Raw genomic sequence first — 18239 nt, forward strand, 5'->3', positions numbered from 1 at the left:
AACGCGGAGTGCCTGGATACAAGCCCTTAGCTTTGGTATATTGGCCTTATAATCATGAACCCCCGAGGTGCCTTATTGCTGTTATAATCTGGTTACCAACGTAATTAGAGCAGTAATACAAAATGTTTTGTCATAGCCATGGTATACGGTCTGATATACCATGGCTGTCAGCCAATCAGCATTCAGGGCTGGAACCACACAGTTTATATGCATTGCATTATTCAAGTCCTTCTCAGTAGCCAAGGTAACTACGTGGTTATGACTGTGATACGTGGTCGTCTCACCCGGTCTACCTTCATGATGAAAGCACTAACGGAAGTGGCTCTAGATAAGAGCGTCTGCTTAATGACTACGGTGTTAAATGAAGTTGAAAGAGTCTGACCAGGTCCCAGGTTCTTGGTGTACGTGATCAGATCCTCCATGGATTCCACCACCTCTGCCACGGTCAGGTACTCCAGGATACCTTTACACACACGGATGATTTTACGAACCTGCAACAAAACAGGATCAATAATCTATAGTGCTCTAGCTTCTTAGTGATATCTGTATGTTTTAGCGGGTTGTGTGCAATACCTTTTGCCTCGATCTATACCGAACAAAAATACAAAAATGTGACACACATTTCAATGATACCGAGTTGCAGTTCATATAAAGGGAATCAGTTCATATAAAGGGAATCAGTTCATATAAAGGGAATCAGTTCATATAAAGGGAATCAGTCAGTTGAAATAAATTCATTATCCCCTGATCCATGTTACATGTGTTGTTCAGTCTAAAAACACTTTCAGTTTGACGTCGGAATTACCGCTGAACGGGATTATTATGGAGTGATTATGCTAATGTGTTACTACATAAACACCACAAGGAAATAACAAGTCTTCCCTTGTAAAAAGAGGTCATCGGAGGTCAACTGGAGGAGATCAATAAAAAGGTAGAATAAACCCCCACCATCGGTACAGAATGCTAGTTAATGAGGCCTGATAATAACACTGTGCCACTGACATTCCTGCTCTGTCAGCTCCTGACCAGCTGCGTATGTGTGTGTGTGTACGTGTGTGTGCGTGTACGCATGTGTACGTGTGTTTACGTGTGTGTTGTTACTGTGCTCCTCTCCCAATCCCAGTGCTGCCGCATAAACAATTTCCCTGGTTGTATCCTGATTGGCACCCTATTCCCTATACAGTGCACTCAACAGAGAAAAAGTCCGCATTTGGGACGAAGTCTCTGGCTGTGCACTGTGTACTGTTTTACTGTCCCTGAGCCCAGGGTGATGGTACGGCTGCCTGGTTTAAGGAACTACCTCTAGCCTGCTGAGATGTGCTGTGTTGTAACACACATTTGTTTTGAGGGAGGAGGGTTATGCCTGTGTGTAATTAATGTAATTTACAAGACGTTCAGTTTGAGGGTGTGATGAAACTCCTTCCATAACCTATGGTGCTGCGCTCTCCAGTACTCCACACTACTGTACTCTCCACGCCACTGTACTCTCCACACCACTGTACTCTACTGTACTCTCCACGCCACTGTACTCTACTGTACTCTCCACGCCACTGTACTCTCCACGCCACTGTACTCTCCACGCCACTGTACTCTCCACGCCACTGTACTCTCCACGCCACGCTACTGTACTCTCCACGCCACTGTACTCTCCACGCCACTGTACTCTCCACGCCACTGTACTCTCCACGCCACTGTACTCTCCACTCTACTGTACTCTCCACTCTACTGTACTGTACTCTCCAGTATTCCACTGTACTCTCCACGCTACTCTCCGGTACCCCACTTTACTGCACTCTACTGTAAGGTACTCTCCAGTACTCCACTTTACTCTCCACGCTACTGTACGGTACTCTCCGGTACTCCACGCTACTGTACGGTACTCTCCGGTACTTCACTCTACCACTCCACCGTACCTCAGCCTCGTCGAAGGTGAGCAGCAGGTCAGAGGTGCCAGAGAGGATTCCACGGGAGCCGTCGATGAGGTAATCTCGAGCAGGGACGGAGTAAGGGTCTGCTTTCAACATGGATGCCGCCTGCACCAGCTTGGTGCACGCAGTCTCCACCCTGAGAGAGGGAAAGAGGAACAATGGAAAACAATACCGTTACATAGCTCATTAATACAACCGGCAGTGATTGGGAGTTCCCATAGGGCGGTGCACAATTGGCCCAGGGTCCGGGGTTTGTCCGGGGTCTGTCCGGGGTCTGTCCGGGGTCTGTCCGGGGTTTGTCCGGAGTAGGCCGTCATTGTAAATAACAATTTGTTCTTAACCGACTTGCCTAGTTAAATAAAAGGCTAAATAAAATGAAAAATGCGTTAGAGATCTGATCATTAGCATCAGTTAGCTAAGAGCCAGTTGGGCATCAAGCCCTGGTTTCAGCCCATTTCCTGTTGTTGAACATGGTCATGGATACAAGTGTCTGATCATCTCTCACTATATCTATAATATAACATTCCTCATCATCTCTCACTATATCTACAAGATATCTGATCATCTCTCACTATATCTACAAGATATCTGATCTCCTCTCACTATATCTACAAGATATCTGATCATCTCTCACTATATCTACAAGATATCTGATCATCTCTCACTATATCTACAAGATATCTGATCATCTCTCACTATATCTACAAGATATCTGATCATCTCTCACTATATCTACAAGATATCTGATCATCTCTCACTATATCTACAAGATATCTGATCATCTCTCACTATATCTACAAGATATCTGATCATCTCTCACTATATCTACAAGATATCAGATCATCTCTCACTATATCTACAAGATATCAGATCATCTCTCACTATATCTACAAGATATCTGATCATCTCTCACTATATCTACAAGATATCTGATCATCTCTCACTATATCTACAAGATATCTGATCATCTCTCACTATATCTACAAGATATCTGATCATCTCTCACTATATCTACAAGATATCAGATCATCTCTCACTATATCTGTAATATAACATCCCTGATCATCTCTCACTATATCTACAAGATAACATCCCTGATCATCTCTCACTACATCTACAATACAACATCCCTGATCATCTCTCACTATATCTATAACATAACATCCCTGATCATCTCTCACTATATAATATAACATCCCTGATCATCTCTCACTATATCTACAAGATATCTGATCATCTCTCATTATATCTATAATATAACATCTCTGTTTGATGAACATGGCCTCAGTGGTGTACTTCTACTGAAGAGAAGATAAGATACCTGAAAATGTAATAAACCTACTAGTCAGCGAAACACAGGCAAGCTCAATATCATAATTGAATCCTCATACGAGCTGTGTATGTATGTGTGCTGTGTAGGCATGTGCATGTGTGTATATGTGCATGTGTGCATAGGGCATGTGTGTATATGTGCATGTGTGCATGGAGGGCATGTGTGTATATGTGCATGTGTGCATGGAGGGCACGTTGTGCATGGAGGGCACACGTGTGCATGGAGGGCACGTTGTGCATACGTTGTGCATGGAGGGCACACGTGTGCATGGAGGGCACGTTGTGCATACGTTGTGCATGGAGGGCACGTTGTGCATGGAGGGCACGTGTGCATGGAGGGCACGTTGTGCATACGTTGTGCATGGAGGGCACGTTGTGCATGGAGGGCACGTGTGCATGGAGGGCACGTGTGCATGGAGGGCACGTGTGCATGGAGGGCACGTGTGCATGGAGGGCACGTGTGCAGTACATGTGTATTAGAGGTCGACCAATTATGATTTTTCAACGCTGATACAGATTGGAGGACCAAAAAAAGCCGATATCGATTAACTCAGCAATTATTTTAGTTATGTATTTGTAAAAATGACAATTACAACAATACTGAATGAACACTTATTTTAACTTAATATAATGCATCAATAAAATCAATTTAGCCTAAAAAAATGTTTTATGAAACCTGTTCAATTTGGTTTAAATAATGCAAAAAAGTGTTGGAGAAGAAAGTAAAAGTGCAATATGTGCCATGTAAAATAGCTATGGTTTAAGTTCCTTGCTCAGAACATGAGAACATATGAAAGCTGCTGGTTCCTTTTAACATGAGTCTTCAATATTCCCAGGTAAGACGTTTTAAGTTGTAATTATTTATAGGACTATTTCTCGATACGATTTGTATTTCATATACCTTTGACTATTTGATGTTCTTATAGGCACTTTAGTATTGCCAGTGTAACAGTATAGCTTCCGTCCCTCTCCTCGCCTCTACCTGTGCACAAACCATGAACACATCGACAACAGCCACCCTCGAAGCATCGTTACCCATCGCTCCACAAAAGCCGCGGCCCTTGCAGAGCAAGGGGAACAACTACTCCAAGTCTCAGAGCGAGTGGCGTTTGAAACACTGTTAGCGGCGCACCCTGCTAACTAGCTAGCCACTAACTATATCGGGAGTTGATAGGCTTGAAGTCATAAACAGCTCAATGCTTGAAGCACAGAGAAGAGCTGCTGACTTAATTATAACATAATAACACACAGAAATACGAGCCTTAGGTCATTTAATATGGTCAAATCCGGAAACTAACATTTCGAAAAAACAAAACGTTTATTCTTTCAGTGAAATACGGAACCGTTCCGTATTTTATCTAACGGGTGGCATCCCTAAGTCTAAATATTACTGTTATATTGAAGGTTGTACAATGTTATGTCATAATTATGCACAATTCTGGCAAACTAATTACGGTCTTTTTTAGAAATAAATGGACTTCACACAGTTCGCAACGAGTCACGTGGCCCAAACTGCTGCATATACCCTGACTGCTTGCACGGAACGCAAGAGAAGTGACATTCATGTTAGCAGGCAATATTAACTAAATATGCAGGTTTAAAAATATATACTTGTGTATTGATTTTAAAGAAAAGGATATAGAGGTTTATGGTTAAGTTCGGTGCAACGACAGTGCTAAATCATCACCCGTTTGGCGAAGTAGGCTGTGATTCGATGAGAAATTAACAGGCAGGACACGCTAGATAAACTAGTAATATCATCAACCATGTGTAGTTAACTAGTGATTGTGAAGATGATTGTTGTTGATAAGTTTAATGCTAGCTAGCAACTTACCTTGGCATCTTGCTGCCCTTGCGTAACAGGTAGCCAGCCTGCCACGCAGGCTCCTCGTGGAGCACAATGCAAGGCAGGTGGTTAAAGTGATGGACTAGTAACCGGAAGGTTGCAAAAATGAATCCCTGTCATTCTGCCCCTGAACAAGGCAGTTAGCTGTGCCACCAGAGACTCTGGGTTCGCGCCCAGGCTCGGCCGCGACCGGGTGGTCCGTGGGGCGACGCACAATCTGCCTAGCGTCGTCTGGGTTAGGGAGGGTTTGGCCGGTAGGGATATCCTTAACTCATCGTGCACCAGCAACTCCTGTGGCGGGCCGGGCACAGTGAACGCTAACTACGCTCGCCAGGTGCACGGTGCTTCCTCCGACACATTGGTGCGGCTGGCTTCCAGGTTGGATGCGCGCTGTGTTGAGAAGCAGTGCGGCTTGGTTGGGTTGTGTATCGGAGGACGCACGACTTTCGACCTTAGTCTCTCCCGAGCCCGCATGGGAGTTGTGGAGATGAGACAAGATAGTAACCACTAACAATTGGATACTACAAAATTGTGGAGAAAAGGGGGGTAAAATTCAACAAATAAATAAATTAAATAAGAAAGCTGTAATTTTTTAATTAATAAAAAAATAATTAAATCGGCCAAATTGGTGTCCAAAAATTCCGATTTCCGATTGTTATGAAAACTTCAAAACGGCCCTGATTAAATCGGTCGACCTCTAATGTGTATGTATGTATGTATGTATGTATGTATGTATGTATGTATGTATGTATGTATGTATGTATGTATGTATGTAAGTATGTATATCATAGAGGTAGTGTATGTATGTATGTATGTATATCATAGAGGTAGTGTATGTATGTATGTATGTATATCATAGAGGTAGTGTATGTATGTATGTATGTATGTATGTATGTATGTATGTATGTATGTATGTATGTATGTATGTATGTTTGCATGTTTGCATGTATGTATGTATGTATGTATGTATGTATGTATGTAAATAAAATCAAACCTCACAGAAACAGGCAACAAGCCAAAGATAAGACACACATTCCCACAGAATCCTGACTTCCTGCTAAAGCCTGCGGGAAAACGCTCTTCTCTGTTTAAGAGGGAACTGGTAGTATCCGTGTTTGTCCACGGTGCTGGAAGACAAGGCACTGGGTGTTGCAGGCAGGGGCAGACAAGCCCAGTTTGACTTTCCACCATGGCGAAGGCAGAACGGTCGCTGGTCTCTTCAAGCCTCTGGTAATGTATGTGCATATTAAAACAGGTTTGTAGTGCTGTTAGCAACGCCAGGGTCATGTGTTCAATTCCCACCGGGGTCACATATTAATATATGCATTCAACTGTAAGTCACAACTATAATGATGTGTATAATGTATAATGTTGTGTATAATGTATAATGTCGTGTATAATGTATAATGTCATGTATAATGTCGTGTATAATGTCATGTATAATGTCATGTATAATGTATAATGTTGTGTATAATGTCATGTATAATGTATAATGTCGTGTATAATGTCATGTATAATGTATAATGTCGTGTATAATGTCATGTATAATGTATAATGTTGTGTATAATGTATAATGTTGTGTATAATGTATAATGTTGTGTATAATGTATAATGTCATGTATAATGTATAATGTCATGTATATGTATAATGTCATGTATAATGTATAATGTCGTGTATAATGTATAATGTCATGTATAATGTCATGTATAATGTATAATGTCGTGTATAATGTATAATGTATAATGTCATGTATAATGTATAATGTATAATGTATAATGTATAATGTATAATGTATAATGTCGTGTATAATGTATAATGTCATGTATAATGTATAATGTCATGTATAATGTATAATGTCGTGTATAATGTATAATGTCATGTATAATGTCATGTATAATGTATAATGTCGTGTATAATGTATAATGTATAATGTCATGTATAATGTCATGTATAATGTATAATGTCATGTATAATGTATAATGTATAATGTCATGTATAATGTCATGTATAATGTATAATGTCATGTATAATGTATAATGTCGTATAATGTATAATGTTGTGTATAATGTATAATGTCATGTATAATGTCGTGTATAATGTTGTGTATAATGTATAATGTCATGTATAATGTATAATGTCATGTATAATGTATAATGTTGTGTATAATGTATAATGTCGTGTATAATTTATAATGTCATGTATAATGTAGTGTATAATGTATAATGTCATGTATAATGTCATGTATAATGTCATGTATAATGTATAATGTCGTGTATAATGTATAATGTCATGTATAATGTATAATGTCATGTATAATGTATAATGTTGTGTATAATGTATAATGTTGTGTATAATGTATAATGTATAATGTCATGTATAATGTATAATGTCGTGTATAATGTATAATGTCGTGTATAATGTCATGTATAATGTATAATGTTGTGTATAATGTATAATGTCATGTATAATGTATAATGTTGTGTATAATGTTGTGTATAATGTCATGTATAATGTCGTGTATAATGTATAATGTCGTGTATAATGTCGTGTATAATGTCGTGTATAATGTATAATGTCATGTATGTGCCATGTAAAATAGCTATGGTTTAAGTTCCTTGCTCAGAACATATGAAAGCTGCTGGTTCCTTTTAACATGAGTCTTCAATATTCCCAGGTAAGACGTTTTAAGTTGTAGTTATTTATAGGACTATTTCTCTATACGATTTGTATTTCATATACCTTTGACTATTTTATGTTCTTATAGGCACTTTAGTATTGCCAGTGTAACAGTATAGCTTCCGTCCCTCTCCTCGCCCCTACCTGGGCACGAACCATGAACACATCGACAACAGCCACCCTCGAAGCATCGTTACCCATCGCTCCACAAAAGCCGCGGCCCTTGCAGAGCAAGGGGAACAACTACTCCAAGTCTCAGAGCGAGTGGCGTTTGAATGTCATGTATAATGTATAATGTCATGTATAATGTTGTGTATAATGTTGTGTATAATGTATAATGTCGTGTATAATGTATAATGTTGTGTATAATGTTGTGTATAATGTATAATGTCATGTATAATGTCATGTATAATGTCATGTATAATGTATAATGTCATGTATAATGTATAATGTTGTGTATAATGTATAATGTCATGTATAATGTTGTGTATAATGTATAATGTTGTGTATAATGTATAATGTTGTGTATAATGTATAATGTCATGTATAATGTATAATAATGTCATGTATAATGTCATGTATAATGTTGTGTATAATGTATAATGTCATGTATAATGTATAATGTTGTGTATAATGTATAATGTCATGTATAATGTATAATGTTGTGTATAATGTATAATGTCATGTATAATGTCATGTATAATGTATAATGTCATGTATAATGTTGTGTATAATGTATAATGTCATGTATAATGTATAATGTTGTGTATAATGTATAATGTCATGTATAATGTATAATGTCATGTATAATGTCATGTATAATGTCGTGTATAATGTCATGTATAATGTATAATGTCATGTATAATGTATAATGTTGTGTATAATGTTGTGTATAATGTCATGTATAATGTATAATGTCATGTATAATGTCGTGTATAACATTATATACATGTTAGTGCAGCCAGCAGTGTTCTTCAGCAGCGTGGAGTCAGACTACGCAGTCATGTTATATTACAGGACCAGTCCAGGACCAATGCACGCGCTAATTATAGTGAATCGCACGCAATTATATATATAGTTAAAGAAGACACATTCCAGCATGTGTATCTGATGGATGGAGACAACGTGACTTCAAGGCGCCTAATGCGTTCAGGGCGCCTCCGTGACCTCTATGACCTCTATGACCTACGCCTACCAATTGCTTTACATCCATGACTTTGTTGGGTGTCGCGTGACCCCCCCCGGACTGTATTACTGGGGTCTACTGAGCTGAGCTGACAAGGTTGAGTGTGCATGGCAGAGTCAGAGCAAAGCGGCCGGGATTGGTGGAGATTATTCATAGCTCTAGTGGAGTAGGAAGAGGAACGCAAAATTGATTGATTCATTCAGGGAGTGACGTACTGTAACACTCCTGTTTATAATGACAACGTGATGTAGACTGAATCCATATGTCCAGAGAAAATGACTGGAAATACAATTTGAATACTTCTCTCTTGGGCCTCAGGTTGAGGTTAACCAAGAGCAGCCGTCTACGAAGAAGACCAAATGGAAACCTACCACTGTTCCTTCCTGCTTTAGTGAGGAGTCCCTCCCTGGACAAATAGAAGCCTACCACTGTTCCTTCCTGCTTTAGTGAGGAGGCCCTCCCTGAACAAATAGAAACCTACCACTGTTCCTTCCTGCTTTAGTGAGGAAGCCCTCCCTGGACAAATAGAAACCTACCACTGTTCCTTCCTGCTTTAGTGAGGCGGCCCTCCCTGAACAAATAGAAACCTACCACTGTTCCTTCCTGCTTTAGTGAGGAGTCCCTCCCTGAACAAATAGAAGCCTACCACTGTTCCTTCCTGCTTCCTCCTTAAGTGAGGAGGCCCTCCCTGAACAAATAGAAGCCTACCACTGTTCCTTCCTCCTTTAGTGAGGAGTCCCTCCCTGGACAAATAGAAACCTACCACTGTTCCTTCCTGCTTCCTCCTTTAGTGAGGAGGCCCTGAACAAATAGAAGCCTACCACTGTTCCTTCCTGCTTTAGTGAGGAGTCCCTCCCTGAACAAATAGAAACCTACCACTGTTCCTTCCTCCTTTAGTGAGGAGTCCCTCCCTGGACAAATAGAAAACTACCACTGTTCCTTCCTGCTTCCTCCTTTAGTGAGGAGGCCCTGAACAAATAGAAGCCTACCACTGTTCCTTCCTGCTTTAGTGAGGAGTCCCTCCCTGGACAAATAGAAACCTACCACTGTTCCTTCCTGCTTCCTCCTTTAGTGAGGAGGCCCTGAACAAATAGAAGCCTACCACTGTTCCTTCCTGCTTTAGTGAGGAGTCCCTCCCTGAACAAATAGAAACCTACCACTGTTCCTTCCTCCTTTAGTGAGGAGTCCCTCCCTGGACAAATAGAAACCTACCACTGTTCCTTCCTCCTTTAGTGAGGAGTCCCTCCCTGGACAAATAGAAACCTACCACTGTTCCTTCCTGCTTCCTCCTTTAGTGAGGAGTCCCTCCCTGAACAAATAGAAGCCTACCACTGTTCCTTCCTCCTTTAGTGAGGAGTCCCTCCCTGGACAAATAGAAGCCTACCACTGTTCCTTCCTGCTTCCTCCTTTAGTGAGGAGTCCCTCCCTGGACAAATAGAAGCCTACCACTGTTCCTTCCTGCTTTAGTGAGGAGTCCCTCCCTGAACAAATAGAAGCCTACCACTGTTCCTTCCTGCTTTAGTGAGGAGGTCCTCCCTGAACAAATAGAAACCTACCACTGTTCCTTCCTGCTTTAGTGAGGAGTCCCTCCCTGAACAAATAGAAGCCTACCACTGTTCCTTCCTGCTTCCTCCTTAAGTGAGGAGGCCCTCCCTGAACAAATAGAAACCACTGTTCCTTCCTCCTTTAGTGAGGAGTCCACAAATGAAACCTTCCTTCCTGCTTCCTCCTTTAGTGAGGAGTCCCTCCCTGAACAAATAGAAGCCTACCACTGTTCCTTCCTCCTTTAGTGAGGAGTCCCTCCCTGGACAAATAGAAGCCTACCACTGTTCCTTCCTGCTTCCTCCTTTAGTGAGGAGTCCCTCCCTGAACAAATAGAAGCCTACCACTGTTCCTTCCTGCTTTAGTGAGGAGTCCCTCCCTGGACAAATAGAAGCCTACCACTGTTCCTTCCTGCTTTAGTGAGGAGTCCCTCCCTGGACAAATAGAAGCCTACCACTGTTCCTTCCTGCTTCCTCCTTTAGTGAGGAGTCCCTCCCTGAACAAATAGAAGCCTACCACTGTTCCTTCCTGCTTTAGTGAGGAGTCCCTCCCTGAACAAATAGAAGCCTACCACTGTTCCTTCCTGCTTCCTCCTTTAGTGAGGAGTCCCTCCCTGGACAAATAGAAGCCTACCACTGTTCCTTCCTGCTTCCTCCTTTAGTGAGGAGTCCCTCCCTGGACAAATAGAAGCCTACCACTGAAGGTGTAAACTTGGCAGTAGAAAACCTTAAAAGTATATTTGACCTCTCAGTTTCCCTATCAAATATAAACATTTCAAGCAGACAACCTGAGAAAATGAACAATGACAAATAGATTTTTGCATTCTTCATCAAACCAAGAAAGAAATTGAGAAACCTGTCCAACCAAAAACAAAGAGACCCAGAAAAGCTGAGCCTAAACCTTCACTAAGGTGAATCACTATAATAATCAAGAAAAAGAAGGAACAGCACGTCAGAAATCAGCTCAATGTAATTGAAGAATTCATAGACTAACCACTTCTGGAGAAATGTGAAAACACTAAAACAACAACAGGAAGAATTAGAGATGGAGATGTATGGGTAAACCACTTCTCCAATCTTTTTGGCTCTTTAACAAAGAACAAACAGCCAAAAACATATACATTATCAAATACAAATCTTAGAATCAACTATTAAAGACTAACTGAACCCACTGGATTATCCAATTATGTTGAATGAGCTACAGGACAAAATATAAACCCTCCAACCCAAAAAGGCATGTGGTGTTGATGGTATCCTCAATGAAATGATAAAATATACAGACAACACATTCCAATTGGCTATACTAAAACTCTTTAACATCATCCTTAGCTCTGGCATCCTCCCCAATATTTGCAACCAAGGACTGCTCACCCCAATCCACAAATGTGGAGACAAAGTTGACCCCAATAACTACCATGTGATATGCGTCAACAGCAACCTTGGGAAAATCCTCTGCAATATCATTAACAGCAGACTCGTACATTTCCTCAATGAAAACAATGTACTGAGCAAATGTCAAATTGGCTTTTTATCAAATTACCGTACAACAGACCATGTATTCACCCTGCACACCCTAATTGACAACCAAACAAACCAAAACAAAGGCAAAGTCTTCTCATGCTTTGTTGATTTCAAAAAAGCCTTTGACTCAATTTGGCATGATGGTCTGCTATACAAACTGATGGAAAGTGGTGTTGGGGGAAAAACATAGAACATTAAGATATCCATGCACACACAACAAGTGTACGGTTAACATTGGCAAACAAAAAGACTTCTTTCCACAGGTCCGTGGGTTGAGACAGGGATGCAGCTAAAGCCCCACCCTCTTCAACATATAAATGAATTGGCGAGGGCACGAGAACAGTCTGCAGCACCCGGCCTCACCCTACAAGAATCTGAAGTCAAATGTCTACTGTTTGCTAATGCTTCTGTCCCCAACCAAGGAGGGTCTACCACAGCACCTAGATCTTCTGCACATATACTGCCAGACCTGGGTCCTGACAGTAAATCTCAGAAAGACCAAAATAATGGTGTTCCAAAAAAGGTCCAGTCTCCAGGACTACAAATACAAATTCCATCTAGACACCGTTGCCCTTGAGCACACAAAAAACTATACATACACCTTAGCCTACACATCAGTGCCACAGGTAACTTCCACAAAGCTGTGAACGATCTGAGAGACAAGGCAAAAAAGGGCCTTCTATGCCATCAAAAGGAACATCAAATTTGACATACCAATTAGGATCTGGTTAATACCTGAATCAGATATAGAACCCATTGCCCTTTATGAGGTCTGGGGTCCGCTCACCAACCAAGAATTCACAAAAATGGGATAAACACCAAATTGAGACTCTGCATGCAGAATTCTGCAAAAATATCCTCTGTGTACAATGTAAAACACTAAATAATGAATGCAGAGCAGAATTAGGCCGATACCCGCTAATTATCAACATCCTGAAAATAGATGTTAAATTCTACAACCACCTAAAAGGAAGTGATTCCCCAACCTTCTATAACAAAGCCATCATCTATAGAGAGATGAACCTGGAGAAGAGTCCCCTAAGCAAGCTGGTCCTGGGGCTCTGTTCACAAACACACCCCACAGAGCCCCTGGACAGCAACACAATTAGACCCAACCAAATCATGAGAAAACAAAAAAGTAATTACACACATTAAAAATAAACTCCCATATCTACAGAGTGAAACACCACAGCATGCCATCACAGCAGCAAGATTTGTGACCTGTTGCCACAAGAAAAAGGTCAACCAGTGAAGAACAAACACCATTGTAAATACAACCCATATTTATGTTTATTTATCTTCCCTTTTGTACTTTAACTATTTGCACATCATTACAACACTTTATAAACACATATGACATTTGAAATGTCTATTCTTTTGGAACTTTTGTGAGTGTAATGTTTACTGTTAATTTGTATTGTTTATTTCACTTTTGTTTATTATCTACTTCCCTTGCTTTGGCAATGATAACACAGGTTTCCTATGCCAATAAAGTCCTTAAATTGAAATGGACTGGAGTGTGAGAGAGAACAGAACAGAGAGTGAGAGACTAGGGGGAGAGAAAGAGAGAACAGGACAGAGAGAGAGAGTGAGAGACTAGGGGGAGAGAGAGAGAGTGAGAGACTAGGGGGAGAGAAAGAGAGAACAGGACAGAGAGAGAGAGAGTGAGAGAAAGGGAGAACAGGACAGAGAGAGAGAGAGAGACTAGGGGGAGAAAGAGAGAACAGGACAGAGAGAGAGAGAGAGACTAGGGGGAGAAAGAGAGAACAGGACAGAGAGAACAGGACAGAGAGAGAGAGAGTGAGAGAAAGAGAGAACAGGACAGAGAGAGAGAGTGAGAGAAAGAGAGAACAGGACAGAGAGAGAGAGTGAGAGAAAGAGAGAACAGGACAGAGAGAGAGAGTGAGAGAAAGAGAGAACAGGACAGAGAGAGAGAGTGAGAGAAAGAGAGAACAGGACAGAGAGAGAGAGTGAGAGACTAGGGGGAGAGAAAGAGAGAACAGGACAGAGAGAGAGAGAGAGAGAAAGAGAGAACAGGACAGAGAGAGAGAGAGAGAGACTAGGGGAGAGAGAAAGAGAGAACAGGACAGAGAGAACAGGACAGAGAGAGAGAGGGAGAGAAAGAGAGAACAGGACAGAGAGAGAGAGTGAGAGACTAGGGGGAGAGAAAGAGAGAACAGGACAGAGAGAGAGAGTGAGAGACTAGGACAGAGAGAGAGAGTGAGAGACTAGGGGGAGAGAAAGAGAGAACAGGACAGAGAGAGAGAGTGAGAGACTAGGACAGAGAGAGAGAGTGAGAGACTAGGGGGAGAGAAAGAGAGAACAGGACAGAGAGAGAGAGTGAGAGACTAGGGGGAGAGAAAGAGAGAACAGGACAGAGAGAGAGAGAGTGAGAGACTAGGGGAGAGAGAGAGAACAGGACAGAGAGAGAGAGCGAGAGACTAGGGGGAGAGGGAGAACAGGACAGAGAAAGAGACTAGGGGGAGAGAAAGAGAGAACAGGACAGAGAGAGTAAGAGACTAGGGGAGAGGGAGAACAGGACAGAGAGAGAGAGTGAGAGACTAGGGGGAGAGAAAGAGAGAACAGGACAGAGAGAGAGAGCGAGAGACTAGGGGAGAGAGGGAGAACAGGACAGAGACTAGGGGGAGAGAAAGAGAGAACAGGACAGAGAGAGCGACTAGGGGGAGAGAAAGAGAGAACAGGACAGAGAGAGCGACTAGGGGAGAGAAAGAGAGAACAGGACAGAGAAAGAGACTAGGGGGAGAGAAAGAGAGAACAGGACAGAGAAAGAGACTAGGGGGAGAGAAAGAGAGAACAGGACAGAGAAAGAGACTAGGGGAGAGAAAGAGAGAACAGGACAGAGAGAGCGACTAGGGGGAGAGAAAGAGAGAACAGGACAGGGAGAGAGTGAGAGACTAGGGGAGAGAAAGAGAGAACAGGACAGAGAGAGAGTGAGAGACTAGGGGGAGAAAGAGAACAGGACAGCGAGAGAGAGTGAGAGACTAGGGGGAGAGAAAGAGAGAACAGGACAGAGAGAGAGTGAGAGACTAGGGGGAGAGAAAGAGAGAACAGGACAGAGAGAGAGAGTGAGAGACTAGGGGAGAGAGAGAGAGAGAGAGAACAGGACAGAGAGAGAGCAAGAGACTAGGGGAGAGAAAGAGAGAACAGGACAGAGAGAGAGCAAGAGACTAGGGGAGAGAAAGAGAGAACAGGACAGAGAGAGAGCAAGAGACTAGGGGAGAGAAAGAGAGAACAGGACAGAGAGAGAGAGAGACTAGGGGAGAGAGAGAACAGGACAGAGAGAGAGAGCGAGAGACTAGGGGGAGGGAGAACAGGACAGCGAGAGAGAGTGAGAGACTAGGGGGAGAGAAAGAGAGAACAGGACAGAGAGAGAGAGAGAGACTAGGGGGAGAGAAAGAGAGAACAGGACAGAGAGAGAGTGAGAGACTAGGGGGAGAGAAAGAGAGAACAGGACAGAGAGAGAGAGTGAGAGACTAGGACAGAGAGAGAGAGTGAGAGACTAGGGGGAGAGAAAGAGAGAACAGGACAGAGTGAGAGCGAGCGAGAGACTAGAGGGAGAGAAAGAGTACACAAGACGAGGTTCAGACATCGTTGTAAATGTCTAAATTGGATAAGACTGTTAGACTGGTAAATGGTAAATAAGGTAATAAAGTTTGAGGGCTGAGAGTTAAGGAGAAGGCAGATATCTTTCATCTACGTACTTGATGAAAGCTGGAGGCATGTCTCTCTTCATTATGTGGTCTTCTGTGGTCTGGACAGTGTCTTTCCCCACCTAGAACACAACAGGAAAACAGAAAGGGCACATTAACTGACATAAACACCCTGTAGGGCCAGCTTCCTGGACACAAACATATCCTACTCAGACCAAGTCATCACAACACCCTGTAGGGCCAGGTTCCTGGACACAAACATATCCTACTCAGACCAAGTCATCACAACACCCTGTAGGGCCAGCTTCCTGGACACAAACATATCCTACTCAGACCAAGTCATCACAACACCCTGTAGGGCCAGGTTCCTGGACACAAACATATCCTACTCAGACCAAGTCATCACAACACCCTGTAGGGCCAGGTTCCTGGACACAAACATATCCTACTCAGACCAAGTCATCACAACACCCTGTAGGGCCAGGTTCCTGGACACAAACATATCCTACTCAGACCAAGTCATCACAACACCCTGTAGGGCCAGGTTCCTGGACACAAACATATCCTACTCAGACCAAGTCATCACAACACCCTGTAGGGCCAGGTTCCTGGACACAAACATATCCTCTCAGACCAAGTCATCACAACACCCTGTAGGGCCAGGTTCCTGGACACAAACATATCCTAGACCAAGTCATCACAACACCCTGTAGGGCCAGCTTCCTGGACACAAACATATCCTACTCAGACCAAGTCATCACAACACCCTGTAGGGCCAGGTTCCTGGACACAAACATATCCTACTCAGACCAAGTCATCACAACACCCTGTAGGGCCAGGTTCCTGGACACAAACATATCCTACTCAGACCAAGTCATCACAACACCCTGTAGGTTCCTGGACACCAGGTTCCTGGACACAAACATATCCTACTCAGACCAAGTCATCACAACACCCTGTAGGGCCAGGTTCCTGGACACAAACATATCCTACTCAGACCAAGTCATCACAACACCCTGTAGGGCCAGGTTCCTGGACACAAACATATCCTACTCAGACCAAGTCATCACAACACCCTGTAGGGCCAGGTTCCTGGACACAAACATATCCTACTCAGACCAAGTCATCACAACACCCTGTAGGGCCAGGTTCCTGGACACAAACATATCCTACTCAGACCAAGTCATCACAACACCCTGTAGGGCCAGGTTCCTGGACACAAACATATCCTACTCAGACCAAGTCATCACTTTTAAATGAGCTAATGGAGATTCTCCATTGAGCATTTGGGTCTGAGAAAGCGGCACAATGAAATATGTAAATGTGTTTAACCTTAGTTCTTTAACAACGAACACGTATCGCTACATATTGTTAATCATTTTAAATGGTTTTATTTCACCTTTAAAGGATGATATAAACTATTGCCTTGACACACAGGTCACTGGAGGAGGGAACCTCAACACACAAACACGTGTAAAAGAGCTGGTCTCTCACATCTACCATGACTCATATCCCCCAGTGTGACCTCAGCGATCAGACACATCCTTCACAACATGAAGCTGTGAGAAAACAATACGATCCAGACTTCTCATTCATATCAACAGAAATGTCAATGACACAGCAACAGCTGTAGTGTAGATCACTGAAGCGCTTGTAGACTTTCCTAACGGTTATGTTCATCATGTGAAACCCAGGGAGGGAACACGTCCAGGTCTGTCTCTGTGTCAGTCTCTCCCCGGGCCGACAGACATTTGAGCTCCGAGACTGACTGGGGGTGAGGCTTGTTAATGTCTGATTCATATAGAGCTTGTTGGCTGACTGATCACTGACCCAACCCCTGTTATACACCTCTTCACTCTTATATATACACGGTGTATACACACACACACACACACACACACACACACACACCGTTTTTCACAGCTCTTCACCCACACGATTATATTCAACTAGTGTGAACATGCCCACAACTACACAAGCACACGACTCAAACTTGTTCAGCTTCTTCTGCCGTGTATAACATAAAAGGATGTACAATTATATTTATGGCATTTTTGTATTTTTTAATAAGAGTACAAAATATATTTTTTAAGATATACATTTTTTAAAGTTTGACTAATTTCAGTTGAGTTCTCTCATAAGGCCACCTCACCACTAATGCCAGCCAGCCTATTGGAGGTCTATGACTAAGAACTTCTGAAGCTAGTTGTTAGGAATATGCCATTAGTGGGGGAGGTTAAAGTTCAAGGATAACCAACTGTTCCACCAGCTCATTTTACAGTCCTCCATTCCAGAGAGCTGACGTCATGGAGTCAGAGTGGGGCTGAACCAGATCCCCCTGACCTCATTACAGTCCTCCATTCCAGAGAGCTGACGTCATGGAGTCAGAGTGGGGCTGAACCAGATCCCCCTGACCTCATTACAGTCCTCCATTCCAGAGAGCTGACGTCATGGAGTCAGAGTGGGGCTGAACCAGATCCCCCTGACCTCATTACAGTCCTCCATTCCAGAGAGCTGACGTCATGGAGTCAGAGTGG

General features: G+C 42.6%; 1 protein-coding gene and 1 long non-coding RNA gene across 5 annotated transcripts in view; one reads left to right on the forward strand and one right to left on the reverse strand.

Annotated features, from left to right (window-relative positions):
* LOC118377848 (vinculin-like) overlaps positions 1–18239 on the reverse strand; it is a 70181-nt gene that overhangs the window by 31840 nt on the left and 20102 nt on the right. For both annotated transcript variants that reach the window (XM_052477664.1, XM_052477663.1), the window contains exons 2-4: positions 15754–15824; positions 1914–2064; positions 383–491 (exon numbers count right to left, since the gene is read on the reverse strand). In XM_052477664.1, the coding sequence (XP_052333624.1) occupies positions 383–491; positions 1914–2064; positions 15754–15824 (331 nt within the window). The remainder of the gene's footprint in view (positions 1–382; positions 492–1913; positions 2065–15753; positions 15825–18239) is intronic.
* Positions 15959–16760, forward strand: LOC127911360 (uncharacterized). Of its 3 annotated transcripts, none has more exons than XR_008077946.1 (3): positions 15959–16246; positions 16422–16541; positions 16611–16760. It is a non-coding gene; the product is annotated as an uncharacterized LOC127911360 (long non-coding RNA). The 3 variants fall into 3 exon arrangements; XR_008077947.1 differs by having other exon boundaries at positions 15959–16186; XR_008077948.1 differs by having other exon boundaries at positions 16160–16306.

The sequence above is a fragment of the Oncorhynchus keta genome, chromosome 24, assembly GCF_023373465.1.
Source record: "Oncorhynchus keta strain PuntledgeMale-10-30-2019 chromosome 24, Oket_V2, whole genome shotgun sequence".
Lineage (NCBI taxonomy): Eukaryota > Metazoa > Chordata > Actinopteri > Salmoniformes > Salmonidae > Oncorhynchus > Oncorhynchus keta.